The sequence below is a fragment of the Phalacrocorax carbo genome, chromosome 6, assembly GCF_963921805.1.
Source record: "Phalacrocorax carbo chromosome 6, bPhaCar2.1, whole genome shotgun sequence".
NCBI lineage: Eukaryota > Metazoa > Chordata > Aves > Suliformes > Phalacrocoracidae > Phalacrocorax > Phalacrocorax carbo.
Genome location: NC_087518.1, coordinates 41,741,731 through 41,758,251, shown reverse-complemented (window position 1 = coordinate 41,758,251; position 16,521 = coordinate 41,741,731). Strand labels below are relative to the sequence as shown.

Below are 16,521 nucleotides of genomic sequence, written 5' to 3'. Positions count from 1 at the left end.
CTGAGCTTGTAACGTTAAAAGGAAACCCTATAAAACCTTGTTCACAGCGCTTGCTTTTGCTTTTTGACATGACTCCTCCTCCATGGAGAAGAAACAAACTATATATGAATTTTAAAATGACAAAAGACCTTCACACAAGAATACAGAATAAACCAAAGACACTAAGAATGCCTCCTACTTCTGGAGTTTGTTTTCCTTCAACAACAAAGTTTGTTGCTTCTCTTAAAGGACAGACTACCTCTTGGTTTTGGTTGGCAGCACCTCTTCAGTGTAAAGCTTATGTTGTCTGTTCGAAGTATTTGTCCTTTCAGGTGATCCATCAGCTCTTTTAAGGATGAGAAAGACTTGTTTGAACCGTGTAGGGAGTATCCGCCTTTCTTCACCTCAATCTGGAAGTTCTTGTACTGGATTGAATTATTTATCATCTGCTATTAGGGGGAGAGAGGGGGGAAAAAAGAAAGCAAAATATCAGTCATTAAAAGGAAAGAATGTTTGTAAAGTGATAAAAGCTCCCCCAACACCTTTGAAATTACATGTAGGACCAGTTAATCACTTGCTCCTAAGCTAGGGTTCTCTAATCAAACTCCAATAAAGTAGAAAAAGGCCCCAAAATTCCTATAACCTTCAGTCCCAGGAAGGCTCATAACAACACAGTGGAAGAAGAGTGACATAAAGATGCAGTCATCTAACAAGTCCAATCATGGCTTCTGAGTTTTGCAGAGCCTGAAAGTATGCAGAAGCCCTGACTCTTCAGAAGGAATTTTCTCTTCACTTGGTCAAGAACTGCAGAATCTGGACCATGGTTTCAAAAACTCAGCTTAAAAATAGCAAAACTGCCTTTCACAACCCAGATTGTTCAACAAGTGAAACAAAAATTCAGGCTATTGTTCAAACCTGCCAGTTTCATTCAGAGATACTGGGGAAGAATGACTGAACTTTTGTACTTATCTATCTCATGCCCAGGCCCTTTCAAGTTCTACCCTCTACTCCTGCCTCCTCACCTCTACTGTACTGCAGCTTTGTGTCACCTGTCTTTCCTCTCTAAGCCTTGCAATAAGGATGAATGATTTCCAAGACAAAATTCATTTCTTCTTTCAATGCCTCAGATGCCCACTCTATTAAGGACAGTGTTGTTCATAGTTTTTATTTTGCAAATGTCTACAGAAGATGAACCAAATATCAATGCTAAGAGATTACTATTATTTCCAATATGGTTTTTTATCTATTTGTTGTTTCTTGTTTCAAATGTTCCTTCTTGACCTCATCAATTCTATGAACATTTTTTTCCTAAGAGAAGGAAAACAGTTTATATACTTTTACGCTGTTACTATTCTTGGGTGAATACTTTTAAGTATCTGCCCAAAACTAGCAAGTCAGCTGCAGACTTCCATCTGAGGTCAGTAAAATACAAACTTCTGTGCAGCTGTTCCATTCTTCTTTGCTACTTCTAACTGGTTCTCTCACCTATCTCACCTCATGAGCTTTTACTTATCACTCATCTTTCACAACATATGTTCCACCAGCTAACTGCATATGTCCCCTTCTGTGGTGCTCTGCTCATAAAGGCAATCGTCCTCATGCACTATTCTTTTACTTTTATTGTCAGTTAAAATAGATTCATTTAATTAAATTCATGTTCAAGAAGCATTAGGTAAGTTGCAGTGACAAATTCTGTATGTCATTCTCACACCATATGAGTTTTAAAAGCTTAATTTCAATCATGTCTATGCACAGTCTTATTGCTATGAATGGAAGTGTTCTGGATGTAATAAATCATATTTGCAGAGGTGGTGTATCTGTAGAGATAGCACAGGTGTCCAGGGAAAACAAAGCTATGAGTACAAGTATCTACAAGTATCTGCTGCATCAGCTATCAAAGATAAGAGTGTCTTCCCTAAAGAACATAAATGTATCAACATGGATTACAGGGAGCTGCTAGTCTTTAGGTCATTATCAGATTACTGCTGGGAATGCCACACCTGATGTACCTCTGAGCCTTCAAAACAAGTCACTGTCATGAGAATGTGGCTAAAGTTCGTGCAGCTCCATCTCAACACATACATTCCTGCTTCGTTCCCTTCCTGCCGCAGTTTGTTGATGGCGTATTCCGTGCTGAAAGAGTCAATGTATAAATGAGGAAAACCAACAAATGAGCAGTTGCATCCAGAATCTATTATTAGTAAATGCACAGGAGAGTAATCCTATATTTGGAACAAAAATGTCTAACAGCAACTTAGAAGTATTTATATTATTAAAACCTAATTTAATTGTGTGCATTGCACACACTCTCATCTAGCTGCAAAAGAGCAAGGGAATAAAGTTTTATTAAGTTCTTAGCATGCTCAACGGGGAAATTCTGCATCCAACACAGTGCACACATACAGACTCAGTTTTCTATATATTGCATCTTCAAACATAAAGGGAAAAGCCAAAAAGGTGGGCAGAAAGGAAAATAATTGCTTTCGCTAATTTAAAAAAACAAAGGCTTTGCGCCTCCATCCAAGAACTCCCAGGATCAGTGTAGATACAGTTCAACTTTGTTTACCTAAAATATTCCCATCTGTTCAGCTGACAATAATCTTTATAGCTATTAGTGAAGTAAGCCTCAAAACACTCTTATGATGAGGAAACACTGGTTTTATAGTTGATAAATAAGTTGATGTGGAGAGAAACGGTGATTATTTATTCATATAATCATTAGAAAAAGTCAGTTCTACAATCTTCTGTTAACTGACAACCTTCCAAATGTCAGATTTCTTCAATGGTTTCAATACGCAGCAGTAGTAGAGGACTAATTATTCAAGTGGAAAAATTAAAATCAAATGTTTTACTAACCAAATGGGTCCATGGCATCCATTTTTTATGTTGTGCTCAATAAGTGGAGGAGCCACATCTGTGCAGAGGTAATGGTGGGCATCTGCTGTAAGTCTGAAGTACCCATCTATCAATGATGCAAATGACAGGGCCTCATCATGTGAGGACAGTTTTAATTCCTACACCAAAAAGATATTTTAGTCAAGAATTCTTACAATTCTTTTAAAACATTTCAGGAGCGTTTTAATACCAGCAATTTTTGCATAGAGCAGCTAAAAAATTGTCCACAAACCTACCACAGAAAACCATACACATTTAGGGAGCCAACACTGACCATTCTCTAACCTCCCTACTCATCACTGGCTAGAAACTACCATTCTCCAGCGTGATTTATATTCTGCTGTAATCCTACATCAGATCTGTAAGGCAAGCTCTTGTGCCAGCCTTTGTGAAATGCCAGGAATGGGGCAGTCACGTTGGATTTGACGCCAAGGGCACTCTGGCAGCTCCTTTCCAAATTATAACAGCTGGCAGCCCACAGGAAGAAGAACTGGGTATCTATACACTAACTCCCCTCCCCCTCCCTCCTGGGTCCTCTCTGCATTTGCCTCCACTCCCTCTGCCATCCTTGCCGAGTTCCTATTTCCTGATGCTGCTTTTGGCTATCCAGTCTGTACAGAGGAAGGCCATGGGCTGAGAAGCATATCACGGAGGCCACCAGGCACAGTAACAAGTGTAGAGAAACAACTGTGCTCAGCAACTTGCTGCTCTTAGAAGAGCAAATTTGCATTTGTACAGTGTTGGGGGTAGCATACTTAAGTGTTATTTAAGAGTCCCATTTGAAAATGTTCCTCAAGGAGGTTGTCACCTGTAGCCCGACAACAGTGTTGTCAGCTATAGCTTCCCATGGTTCTTACCATTCTTTTGTTATCCTGCTTGTTAATGCTAACTGTAGACTCCTTGATGACAATGTGGGTGATTTCAGGAAAATAGGAAAAATTGTTCCACGAGTCTCGAATTTTGTGCTTTTCTTCATCCTTTTTGGTTTTGCCATCAGATTTTTTCTTCTTCTCTTTCTCTGCCTGTACAGACTGTAAATATATTTTGGATAAAAGTATGCTAATAAATTTTTTTTTTTAGCACAGTATTTTTACTCTAAAACAAAACTCATGACAAATTAATTGTCCACAGCTATTTAATTCTTGAATGCTTTTTGCACAGAATTATCAATTCATTTACACGTACGATGTATCTGCATTGCAAGGATATAGTTCTATCAAGAATTGCCCATGAGACAGTTTTCATGGGGATGAAAGCAAGCAGTCATTAGCTAGGCAACTTATCTCTCTTGGTATGTTAGCAATAGTTTCAGTAGCAGTACAGGGCTGAAAAGGTTCTACTGAAATTTCTAAATTATGTACTTGAAAAAGTCTCTCAGAGCTCTACCCAAAAGGCAAGAGCCGCATTCTCCCCACACTGCATGCCTGAACTGCTGACAACAGATTAAATTCTGCATGCAGAACACAATGAAGCTAAGCATCTTACAGGTCAGAAGTTATTGAAAATTATTAGTAACTACTTTTTTTAAAAAGATAAGTGTTCAGGCTGAGCAAAGCTTCCTGCTAGTCACAGCAAGGTTCTCACCGAGATGAGAGTCTTTGGTTTAGGCATTTAAATAAATATAATCTATAAATCAGCAGAAACAAGAGTCTTACAAGAAACAGGCTGCACTTCTTGCAAGCTCTTCTGTTCAAATATCAGTTCTTCCTCCCCCCGCCCCCCCATTAATATAATAATTTAAAAGAAATTCTATATCAGAGATAGTTACATTACAACTAAACGGAGTGAAGTACAATACTTGCTATGCCACAAAAGATAACTATCGGTAGGTTTCTCATCACTGTGGGGATCTGAGGCATGCAAAAAGAGGTCCATTTGTTCAAGTATTGCATATGGAGAAAAACTGTAGAATATACCATATTCCCCTCAAACCTAGAGCACATTTAATATTTATGTACACAAAGTACACAAGAGGTTAAGCAAAGTGACCTCAATTAGCAGCACTGAAACAAGGAACAACATATAAAATATCTCTGACATGAAAAAGCTTAGCTTTAATGTCACTATATTTTATTCATGAAAAGTCTGTGAGTATGAGCGAACACAGCACTTGGGATGCCATGTACAGAAAAGCATTAACAGACTTTGATATCAAGGCAGAGCACCAAACCTTAAGGACCTCCACAGACATCAATCTTTCATGACTTGTGACTGGTCTGGCAGGTGTAGTACAGTCTTTAATTTTCCTAATGAATTTTCCTGGTGAACAAGTTGCCCACAGAGCTTGTGCGTAGTCCACCCTTGGAAGATTTCAAGACCAGAATGGATAAAACCCTGAGCAACATGGCCTGATCTCAAAGCTAACCCTGAACAGGGGTTGGACTACAGACCTCCTGATGTCCCTTCCAACCTGCACAATCCTATAATCCTATGAAAGAAGCCCCTTCAATAAAAAGCTGATCTGCAGTGTCTGAAGATCATGACCATTTTTTAACAGTTGTTACTCCTCCAAAAGCAACCCTCTAATTCCCATTTATCAAGGGATACTTACATTTGGCTTGAGCCTCCACTGAATTCCATTGTTTCCTGTTACGATGACTTCATATAGTGGGAGAATCTCATTGTCTCCATAATGAAATCTATTTATTTCATTCTCAGATGAAATCAGCAAAAATGAAGTCTCAAAAATTTCTGCTCCATAATGTTTGGTCAAGGTCTCCATTGTTGACAAGTATTTAACTTTCAGATCACGTGGAGACACACTACTGTCACAAATGGTTTTGTTGTTAAACTCTTTAAGGAAATGCTTGAAAACATTATTTATCCGAATCCTGGTTAAGAAGTTCCTCTGTCTGATAGTCTTGTTCAAAGTTTCAGGGATATAATGCTTGTAACTAGAAGGAAAAACAATGCTATAAGTTAATATGTTGTCTCCTAAACTTTTAACTCTCTAAAATATGCAGCTGCCATGCTTTGAAAGTTACAGAGAACAAGATGCAGGAAAGCACTGTGCAGCTGGCACTATAGCAGCATTAATAGCCAAAAGGAATTCAAATACTAGTCTGGAGAGGAATTCAAATACTAGTCTGGAGAAGAGGCGGCTGAGGGGAGACCTTATTGCTCTCTACAACTACCTGAAAGGAGGTTGTACTGAGGTGGGTGTTGGTCTCTCCTCCCAAGTCGCTAGCGATAGGACAGGAGGAAATGGCTTCAAGCTGCATCAGGGGAGGTTTAGATTGGATATTAGGAAGAATTTCTTTACTGAAAGAGTGGTCAGGCATTGGCACAGGCTGCCCAGAGAGGTGGTGGAGTCACCATCCCTGGAGGTATTTAAAAGATGTGTAGACGTGGCAATTCAGGACATGGTATAGGAGACATGGTAGTGTTGGGTTGACAGTTGGACTTGATGATCTTAGAGGTCTTTTTCAACCTTAATGATTCTATGATTCTATAATTTATTCTAACAGTTTTCTCATTAAGTTGCCACTTAACAACAGTGCCATTTCTGAACCTACTAACCCAGAACCCTGAATTTACAGCAAGTCAGTTGGTACCCAACACATCAGTATGCTGGGTGCACTAGCTGCATAGATTTTAAATACTCTCCAGGTAGGAAAAATTCAGGTTTTCTAATACATGTCCCTACTGACAAGATTAGGAAGACCCACTTAGCAATAGTAGAGTTGGAGCTTGTAACTCCTGTACAGTCAGATACTGGAAAGTAAAAATCCTTAAAATCCCTTCTGAAGCGAAGTGCAGCACACCCAACAGTGACAAAGTTGTCCCAACTTACCTGATATCTTTGGGAAGCTCTGGAAGCTTCACATTTCTGTTGATGGCATAGTGAGAGATTGCAAGGACAGCCATCCCCAGACATTCATTTTCAATTTCATGAACCTCTTGATCATTTTTAGGATCACGGATTGGTGCCAGGCCTTTCACTAAGTCGTACTGGCCCTTAATAGGAAGCAAAAAAAGAAAGCTACCAGATTTGGTATTTGTTATAGTCTATCTATGAGCAACCAATATGTCGCCAGATCACAGGCTCTCCTTGAGCAAGAAGAGTCACCCAAAACTTAAAGCCAGGACAGGAAGGGGTAAGACAAGAAGGGAAGAGCTGTGCAATAGCTGCTTCATGTCTTAGACCAGTGAAAAAGAAACACAGGCAAGCACTAGTCATGACACAAACCCTGCCTATTTGAGGAGAAACACCAACATTTGTGCCTGCCAGAAGTCTTTTATGACAGTTTGTGGAACAGGTGAAATCACCACGTGGATTGTCACAGCACATCCACCCCACATACAGTCCACAGCAGTGTAGCTTGCATCAAGAATGTGTGTAGACTCCCAGGTAGAACACCTGCACTACTCAGACACTTCCAAAACCCGTCTCCTTCTTTTATATATTAGCCCACCAAAAATTTACTTTGTTTCTAATTAACTAAAGAAAGCACCACCCTATCCCCTTCTAGCACCATTGTGATACACAATAAATACTTTGTCTCTCTGCTTTATCTCTGCCTTTCATCACTTGGGGTCTCTATAAACCCCCACGCATTCCATCTCTAAGCCACATCTCAAAGCCAAGACTGCAACCTCTGTGGCTGCCACCTTGCTCTGGGACAGTCTGAAAAATATTTGGTTACCAAAGAGCACAGACATTTCTGCTGCCTTATACTAGCATTATTGTTTTTCTCTTTGGCTTTTTTCTTAAATGTTATTACCCAAAAATAAAAATCTGCTTAGTGCAATACTGTCTTACAATACTCATTAGGGTCCCTACTCATTCTGCAACTTAAAAGGTGTTTTCATTCTTTTTGCTGGCCCTCAAAAAAAAAACAGGACAAAACCAGTTTTGCATCATGTTTTCAAACAGTGATTTGGTGAAGTTGCATACAGGTACCCAGGAATGTTCATACAAAACAAGGTGTAAGTTAGGTTGATGACACAGAAACAAATATTTACTACTTTTATTACTTTAGAATGCAAGTGGCACCATTAAAGTGCACACGCAGCTGTGGCTAACTTGGTAATTTTTATTATTGCAGTTGTCAGCAAAACAACAAGTATTCACTGGAGCAGCTTCATGCTGCCTCTTTTTCTGAAGGACACAACCATATTTCAAAATCTGAGTATTCTGCAGTAATTATACTCAGAATTAACAGTAAATACGTTTTCCTCCAGTGCATTTAATTTGCTAATTTCACAAGCCTTCATCAACTTCAAACTCCTAATTTCTTTGGTGAAACCAGTTTCTTGTTTGCAAAATCATTTGTACGCATACAAGCTTTTTCATACGAGAGCTTTCTGAAATAAGGACCCTGCCTACCTGCCATGTCCAGCATGGTGCATGTACTGCCAACAAGTGGGAGCACAACAGAAGGAAAGAAAAACCACGTGTAAACGACCTGTGTGCTAGCGGTGTTATCAATGTTTTAACACCACACAGTAAAAAACACTCATTAAAAGGACACCATATTGTCAATTTTAACACTGCTAGCATTCATCTATAGGAATATGGAAGTCAAAGTCATTATGTGCAAATGCTTAGCAAAAGAAAAGGTAATAGCATTTATATCCAAAAATATTTAATATTAAAAGAAAGTATGCTATAAAAATATAGTCCTTTTTGGACTGTGAGATAGTTTCTTTACACATCCTGCATATGGGTAGGTTTTTCTTCATGTAGTAAATTCTCTCCACCACGCATAAATATGAAGAACACACTTATCAACACTAACAGGTAAGGTTACATGTACTTTAAAAGTTTGAAAATAGGTCTTGAAAGCAGGTTCTACTGGATCAAATAGCTTCTGCGCGACTACAATGACAGAGACACTTGCAAGCAACCTCCTACCTGCGCAAAGATGTATTCTAATGAGCTTGCATCAAGTATAGGGGTTCCTTCTGGTGCCGGCTTCTTCTCATAAGAGTTCTTTGCCTTCCTTGGTGAATGCCTCCACACTGAGGGTTCATTTTCACTAGTTCCATGCCAGTTTGTAAAGTAGTATCTTGCAAGAAGAGAGGAATAAACTTTCAACACTTTTGGGGAAATTTTCCATTTACATTAGATACATAATTTAAACTTTTAAAAGAAAACCAGTTGCAAGACAAAAATCCATAAATCTTCTGCCCCGAGGCTGCAACTTAAAGTGGTCCACTGCTGAAGCCGCATGCCTAACCTGAGGAACTGGGGAAAACTGGTGTACACAACAGTATCTCACTCTTAACTCACAACAGCATGCCTGATTGCTTGTCATATTCATAAGGAGTCCACCAAAGAAAAAGCTACCACTCAGCTGACAATTACGTTTCCATCACCTCTCACATTGCTTAAACAGTGTAAGAGAGTGTAATGCTTCTACTGTGCCATAGTTAGCATTGGCATTCTAAGATAAAATGGCTCATCTAAAGGGCTAACAAGACTTCACACCTCCTCCTCTATAGGCACTGAAGCAATGCACACAGGAGAATTGATGTGAATACCTCCCCCATGGCAGGAGCGGGAAGCAGTGCTATGCCTTGCTCCCTAGAATTTCTGCTTCCTTTTGGTTTTCAATGGAGCTGGTGAAAAAGACACTAATTCAAATCATCCACTTTTAAAGGGACACACTTAATGTTCTGTGCATATTGCAAGCAAACAAGTTTTTTCTCATATCTGTACACAAGGCTATTTAATTGAAAACCTCCTAAAGGCATTAGGATCTGCTGAAAATAAATGAAATTTTGGAGTTCAAGCCTCTGTTAGCACCTTTTAGAAATCTCTGCCTCAATTATTCCAGAAATGTGTGATTATTTGGGTTCTAGTAACATTTTTAATCAAGTGAATTTTTGTTAAATCTGGTTTGAATCAATGTACCTTTTGCAAAGGTTCATGTCTTGCATGTGATCATGAACTACTTAAAATTAAAAGGTTACAGCAGAGCAGATTTACCCCGGAGCTAAGTAGGAAGGATTTCTATAAGAATATGTCGGTCTAACTCCAGAGGAGCATTCAGCATTAGCAAGAGCAAACAATCCAGAATTACTGCATTTTGTATGTGTGTGTGTATTTATATTACTGCATTAACACAAGGCAGGTGTGAAATTGGACATTTCTGATGGACAGTGAGCACTGTGTCACATAATTCGTTTCACGTTACCATGACGTATCAACAGCTAAGCTTTTAATGTCTGCCTAAAAATGTGATCTGCAAAATCATAAACACTTTTTGTAACCAAACTGACATCAAACAGCTTTACACAAGAGAAAGACAAATGAATGTGTACGGTAATAGACACTGCACGTAAAAGAAGTAGTAAAGAAAAAGTGAGTGGAGAAAACCTAAGGTTGTAGGTAGAAAATGCTGAGGCATGTGATGGGTATATCCAACTCCTGAATTGGAAATAAGACATTTTCTGTACTAAAAGAAAAAGCTGAATAGATAAACTGCCTTATAATCTACAAACACATTTTGAGATTACAAATAACAAATCTGTTCAAATAACAAATCACTATGTTGCCGAAGCAGTTTCATTTCAAATATAACACAATAAAAATTGCAAGAGATACGGCCTGGAAGACAAGAACCAGACAGCAGGCAGGCAGTAAGTCAACTGGCAAATGTTTACGAACATTGTCATGCAGGACAATCCACATGCAAACATGCGCGTTTTAAAATATGTGACTATATCTTTGTGATTTGTCTCTGACCAGAATGGGATTTCAGGGATTAAGCCCCAGTACTGAAGTGACTGAGGTTGGTGTGTATCAGCTTCAGTGCAGAGTCAGGATCTTAAAGAGTGAAACAAAATTACTACCTTCAGTTCAGTACCATGTCTTTTAATCACGTTATCTGCACAGTAAGTTGACCATTCAAATGAAGAATTATGTATCAAATTACTCTTTAAGAGGTCAGATTTTTTCTACTCTATTCCTGTCCATCCCTTCTTTTTGGTAAGTCTTTTCAAGTCCCCAAAACATTTATCTATAGCATGAGTAGGAACACCAACACACAACTGTGCCAAAAACTCCTGACAAGTACTGTGAGATACCGCAGAACTCCTTTGGATGAAGCATAAAAAGCAAAGGAAAGCAAATCCTTCTGCCTCCAGGAAATTACTTTGTTTCCGCACGCTCCTTTATAAGTTGAGTGATAATTAATAACTCCAATTCTTTTGGTATTTCCTGAAAATAATTATGGGCAAGGTATTGTATATTGTTTGTAACTGAGATGAGAATTTTTTCCTTTCACCGATTAAACTGCACTGATTAAGACAACACTTAGAGTTACAATAAAAATTAGAGCCCCATTGTTTGGGGAACCATATCAATAAAGGAGAGCCTGTGCCTTGAAAAGACCAATGGACTTGTGGTAAAGGACAGATTATTACCACTCCACTTTCACAGACAGAAACAGGAGCACAAGCTATCCAATTCAGAAGTCCTGCAAACAAGCTAGAAAGGAGACTGCATGCTCCTGAGTTTCAGGAGCAGGATCTACCCCTCCTTTAGAGTGCCTTAACCCAGGGCAGGCAGTTGCAGCATGGGTGAGGGCCAACAGGGGATTTTGGGAGTCAGCTCAACCAGGTCACCCCTGGAAGGAAGCAGTTTTGCACTTCACCCATTCAGCTGGGCAAAGAGCAGTGGAAATGCTGGAGGGGGACCTGCTGTGTGGCTCTGATATTCCTTCTTTCCAGAGTTTCCAGAAATGTGTGCATTGGGTCCCCTTTCCAACCCAAGAAACACTGCTACCTCTGGCTTAAACAAAATCCAGCTATGGAACAGTTAAACTCCTCCTCCATCAGCTGGTGTGCTAATTAGTCCAGGATATTACAAAATACTGTGGTTTCTTATGTTGTAGACTGTTGGTTTTTTTAAACTTGAGGCAAGTGAAAGAAATATAGGGCTAGTTACAAAGTTTACAAGTCCTTTTAAAATACTACCAAAAGTATAGCAGCTGGCAGAGTTTTGATAGGGAGGAGGAGGAGGACGGGAAGTTCACACAATCAGAAACCAAACCTAAAAGTTTCAGCAGTGGGAGAAAAATGAAACATCTAAAAGCATTTGAAACTACTCGTAGTCGCATACCTTTGTTTTATATATATAATTTTAATAGGGTATGACTAATTCAAACCTATCAATGTAATGAAATTTCAGAAGTAAGGTTGTCCACATAAAAATTATTTAGTCTCTAAATTATTATATATGGTCTAATACATTGTGCTATTAAATAAGTCCAGACCATTTTCCTTTTTCAAGAGGAACTCTTCCTCTTGCAGAGCTCAGAATAAACAATATTCATTTAGAGAAGTTTCACAATCCTGTATTGCTCATAATTTTTCAGTGTTCAGCCTTACTCTCAATTCAGATGCCCAAGCCAAGACACACAATAAATGAAGCAAAGAAAATTATCACTTCTTCAGTACACTACAGTATTCCTAGGGAGATGGGAATCTTTAGATTGGAGCAATCTCTTCTTAAATGCATATGAAATTCTTTTAAATATGTATTACTGGCCAAAGGTTTGCCAATTTTCATGGATGAAGTACATCTGACAAGAGATGCCCCTGCCAAACTTCACATCCCAAATCCAAAGCTTAAAAAAAAATAAACCACCAGAACTTTTAAATACAGAAAGCAAGGCATTTTCCACAGCTTCATTCCATAACATCATAAAACAGAAAAAATTCCAGAAAATAAAGTTCAACATAGAGTAATTCTGCCCACATACAAAAAATTTGAGAGAGTTGTGAGCAGCCAAAGATGATTTATAAAAGGCAGGTGTTCAAGCAGTTTTAAAGCAGGTGTTACCTGCCCTGCAGGTAAGATGCAGTAGGAATGAAAGAGTACCTGGAGAGAGCTCTCATCATTCACCCAAAGCAGAAACATATAAACACTAAACACAGCGGAAACTATTTTAAGGATTGAGTTAAAAACAGCATCATACTTCTAATCAGAGGATTAAATTCCTACAACTACATTTTTAAAACACCACCGTCTTTTACTGAGAAAAGCACACCGCATCAAAGAATTTCAGTATTGGGAAAATGCCCCAGACTCACAGTATACCAAGAAATTCCATTATCCAGGATATGGCTAATCTGACCAATCCCTTAAAGTAAGAAGGGGCACTTAATGCTCTGTAAGAGGCCATTAAGAGTTCTCAGAGCTTCTTTTAGAGAGTCACTCAATTCCGTTATTGTATGGTGTTATCTGCCAAACTTGAATCACAGCTGTTTAAAGATGAGATTAGCCACAGTTAAGTCATTAATACCACTAATAAGACTGTGTTAAAGAAAAAAGAAGAGACTATAATATCCTCTTCTAAAAATAGGTATTGGTATTATAATTACTTGAAAAGCAAAGATCTTTCTGTTGTCTCCCAGTATTTTTTTTCTTCATAACAGTTCATCCAACAATAACAATACCAGCCTGGCACAAATGTAATCAGAACCGAAACACCTAACAGTTCAAAGATCACATTTTCAAAGCTCTCTCTTTGTATCTGCATAAGCAATGTGGTTGTTACTCTCCAATAAGCCTGGAAAACGGTTTGGATGCACAACCTGAGGTTTATACATGCCAGTTCTCCCATTAGCATGTCCAAGTGATAATCATGTTGTCTAACTAGAAATTATCAGGATAAAGATGTTAAAATGCATACAGTTGTATTAGCATTTGAAGTTTTTTCTCTATAACCCAAACTGACCACATATACAAGTACTACATTTTAAGGCAGAGAGGGAATATTATGTAGAAGCTTGTTTTCTTACAGTTGTACCTTGAAGAATCGACAAAAAATGATCTGTGGACTTAAGATGGGTAAAATTTCTAGGCCAATTATTCCTAGAAGCAAAGCTTATTCCATAAATTTTTCTCCTATATCATACACTTAAAAGCTCATATTGATGTAAGAATAAAAGTCAGGACAAAGATCAAAAGAAGAAGGCAGTATAACATGCAGAATTAGATTTCTATCAAATCTTAGAAGTAGGAAATCCTTCCTTTAGCTAGGGTATGTGAGGATGCTCAACAGTTGTCAGCATTACTGCTTTCACTTTCCAGTGGATATGGGCTGGTGTACCCATTCAGCCCCAGAAATCTCAACCGGCTATGCGTTCTATTTTAAGAATGCCACCTGAAGTTCAACCTGATGGTACATGACGGATAAAGATCCTGGGAACAATGGTTTCTATTTTCTGATGCTTTTTCCAGACTAGTGCATGCCACCCACAGGGAGGTCACACAGGTTCCCCTACAGTCCTGGAGGAGAATTTCAAAAGCAATAACATGTTGCTTCTTCAAGTTAATAGTAAAATTCCCATTGATTCAGTAGGAGTACAGTTCACTTAGAACATTTCAAATGGAAATTGAAACATGCAAAATACTGACATAATAAAACGTTTTTGAGCCATTTTTTTCAATTTAGTTTTTAGCTAGTTCAGTCACCTACAGCTTTGTGGGTATGGGTTCTTGTGGTTTTTCAACTTCTGGGGCTTTTTACATGGTTATATAGCGAAGACGAAAAAAAAATCAGTAGACATTTTAAGCTTTTACTGTTAATCTCTCATATATGCTGCGAAAAGCAAGCTGCTTCTTTTGGTTTTGCTTTCCTGCTTCTTCAGTGAGTTCAGTAGTAAGAGTCAGATCATCTACATATGGTTAAGGAATCATTTTTTCAGATGTTTTGCACTTACCTCATTCGATAATGGAGCCGGTGTGATGTTTTTTCATCTACCTTAAAGACCTGGTTTGGTGCATACCAGAGTCTTTTATTTTCATCATACAATGCAAAGAGATTATGGCACAGAGGAGATATAGCTGTCAGAAAAAAGTAAACAAATGTATGAATCACAAGGCTACACTACATATGCACACCCCAAAAATATAAATGCGTAAAGCAAATATCTGATCTTGCAAAATATACCATAAAAAGAAACTTATACTAGGATTAGTTTAAAACAAACACTAGAAATCTATGGTTCGAGTAGAACTGCAAACTGTGCATTGGTTCACTCCATCAGTTTTATTGTGTATTAAGCAGCATATCATTTCAGCTACTTCTAACATTAAACTTATTCTGAAATCCTGATTTTGCCACAGGTCTGAACTTAAGAGGAAACGACTTAAAAATATTCACTTTTCCCATATCACAGAAATAGGTGTTTTAACAAAACCACTCAGCAATATCACAACTTTGTTCTCAGTTATATTTTATTAATAAATTTTACTCTCATAGTTGAAAGACAAGATTTTAGCGAAATGATGAAAATCCCCTTTCTCATTAGTAAGCAGGCAAAATGCATAATGTGTCATCTTTCCATTCTTTCCTAATTCAACGAAGGGTTTTCCAACAAAGAACAGACTTTGACTTGTATGTCTAGGCCGACTTGCTTTAACCTTTGAATTTACATCATGCCAGAGAAAAAACAGGCTACAGTATGTTTACAGGTCTACCGTTGTTTGAATTCCTTGCTTCGGTTTCCTGCTCAATAGGAGGCTGTACCTTTTCACAAAAGCCCCAGTCAGGCAAGCAGCTCTGTGGCAGAGAGAGCACTGTGGCATGTGCTTAAGTGTCTTTCTGAAATTGGGCCAATTGCAGAGCACTTTGTCGGGGCCCTGCAGAATTCAGTGAAGCCATTTCTATTGTGAATTGGGGAGAGAAAGCAGAAGGGAAGAGGTGAAGCCAAGGAAATAAAAACTGAGGAGCCTAACTGCAAAGTTCACAGAAGGTGGAGTTGGGCAGCCACTGCCTTCTGCAGGTCAACAAGCCGTATGCAGATGCCATCAGTGGTTTAACTATTCAAGTTGTGATTTACAGCAGAGACGAGCATCACAGGCCTGCTGAAATGGGTAAGACTTTTGTACTTCACTGCCGTGTGCTGTGGGTTTAGTGAAGAGTGAGAGAAGGCAGAAAGAAGTTCCCTTAAGGAAAGCTCACTTGAAGTCATTTCTTCAAAGGTTTTAAACTTCCAACAGATTGAGAGCAGTTGCACAGTATGTGGGTTCACACCCATACAAACAGCAGCAGTTCACAGCTCCTCCATGCTGACATAAATGGGTGGGTTTTAAGTACTCCTCATTTTCATTAAAAATATTCAAAAAACATTACTACTTATTTGATGAGGTTTGTTCTTCAGATTCCCATCATTCCTGCCTTTCCAATAGAAGAGAAGGAATTAGCTAAATGAACTGAAGGGTACTCAAATGTTACAAGAACCAAGATAACGTGGGAAAAGAAAACATTTTAAAGCTGCAGGAAAACTTATGTCCAGTTTGCCTGTTTATACAAACAGATTCACCATACCAGCTGCATAATACTTAGTGTTCCATGAAGCTTGGGGAACACAAAACTGGGATCAGGGTGGGAAAGAACTTCAGAATCGTAAATATAAAAGTACACTGATTCATGAAGCTCAAACATAGATTAAATCCACTAATTCCAGTAGAATTACATAGATGCTCAAATATTTTGCTGAGTCAAGGACCACAGTGACAAAAGCAAGAAATCTTCATTATACATTTATGTATTACCGCAATTGTGTGCAGTTCAGGTTATCATGACTGGTGAACTGTTAGTACTATGGATATCACAACTCTCTGCAAAGAAGCGTCAAGTAACAAAACTAGAACAAGAAAAGTAGCGAATAGGTTTTGTTTGTTGG

General features: G+C 38.5%; 1 protein-coding gene across 4 annotated transcripts in view; it reads right to left on the bottom strand.

Moving 5' to 3' along the window:
- Nucleotides 1-16,521, bottom strand: part of JAK1 (Janus kinase 1) — a 71,731-nt gene that overhangs the window by 12,997 nt on the left and 42,213 nt on the right. The window contains exons 4-11 of one of the 4 annotated variants that reach the window (XM_064454892.1): nt 14,554-14,677; nt 8,732-8,885; nt 6,668-6,831; nt 5,426-5,768; nt 3,732-3,905; nt 2,836-2,993; nt 1,989-2,112; nt 239-425 (exon numbers count right to left, since the gene is read on the bottom strand). In XM_064454892.1, coding sequence (XP_064310962.1) covers nt 239-425; nt 1,989-2,112; nt 2,836-2,993; nt 3,732-3,905; nt 5,426-5,768; nt 6,668-6,831; nt 8,732-8,885; nt 14,554-14,677 — 1,428 coding nt within the window. Of the gene's footprint in view, nt 1-238; nt 429-1,979; nt 2,113-2,835; nt 2,994-3,731; nt 3,906-5,425; nt 5,769-6,667; nt 6,832-8,731; nt 8,886-14,553; nt 14,678-16,521 lie in introns of all 4 variants that reach the window. The other 3 variants (XM_064454888.1, XM_064454889.1, XM_064454891.1) reach the window with 3 other exon arrangements.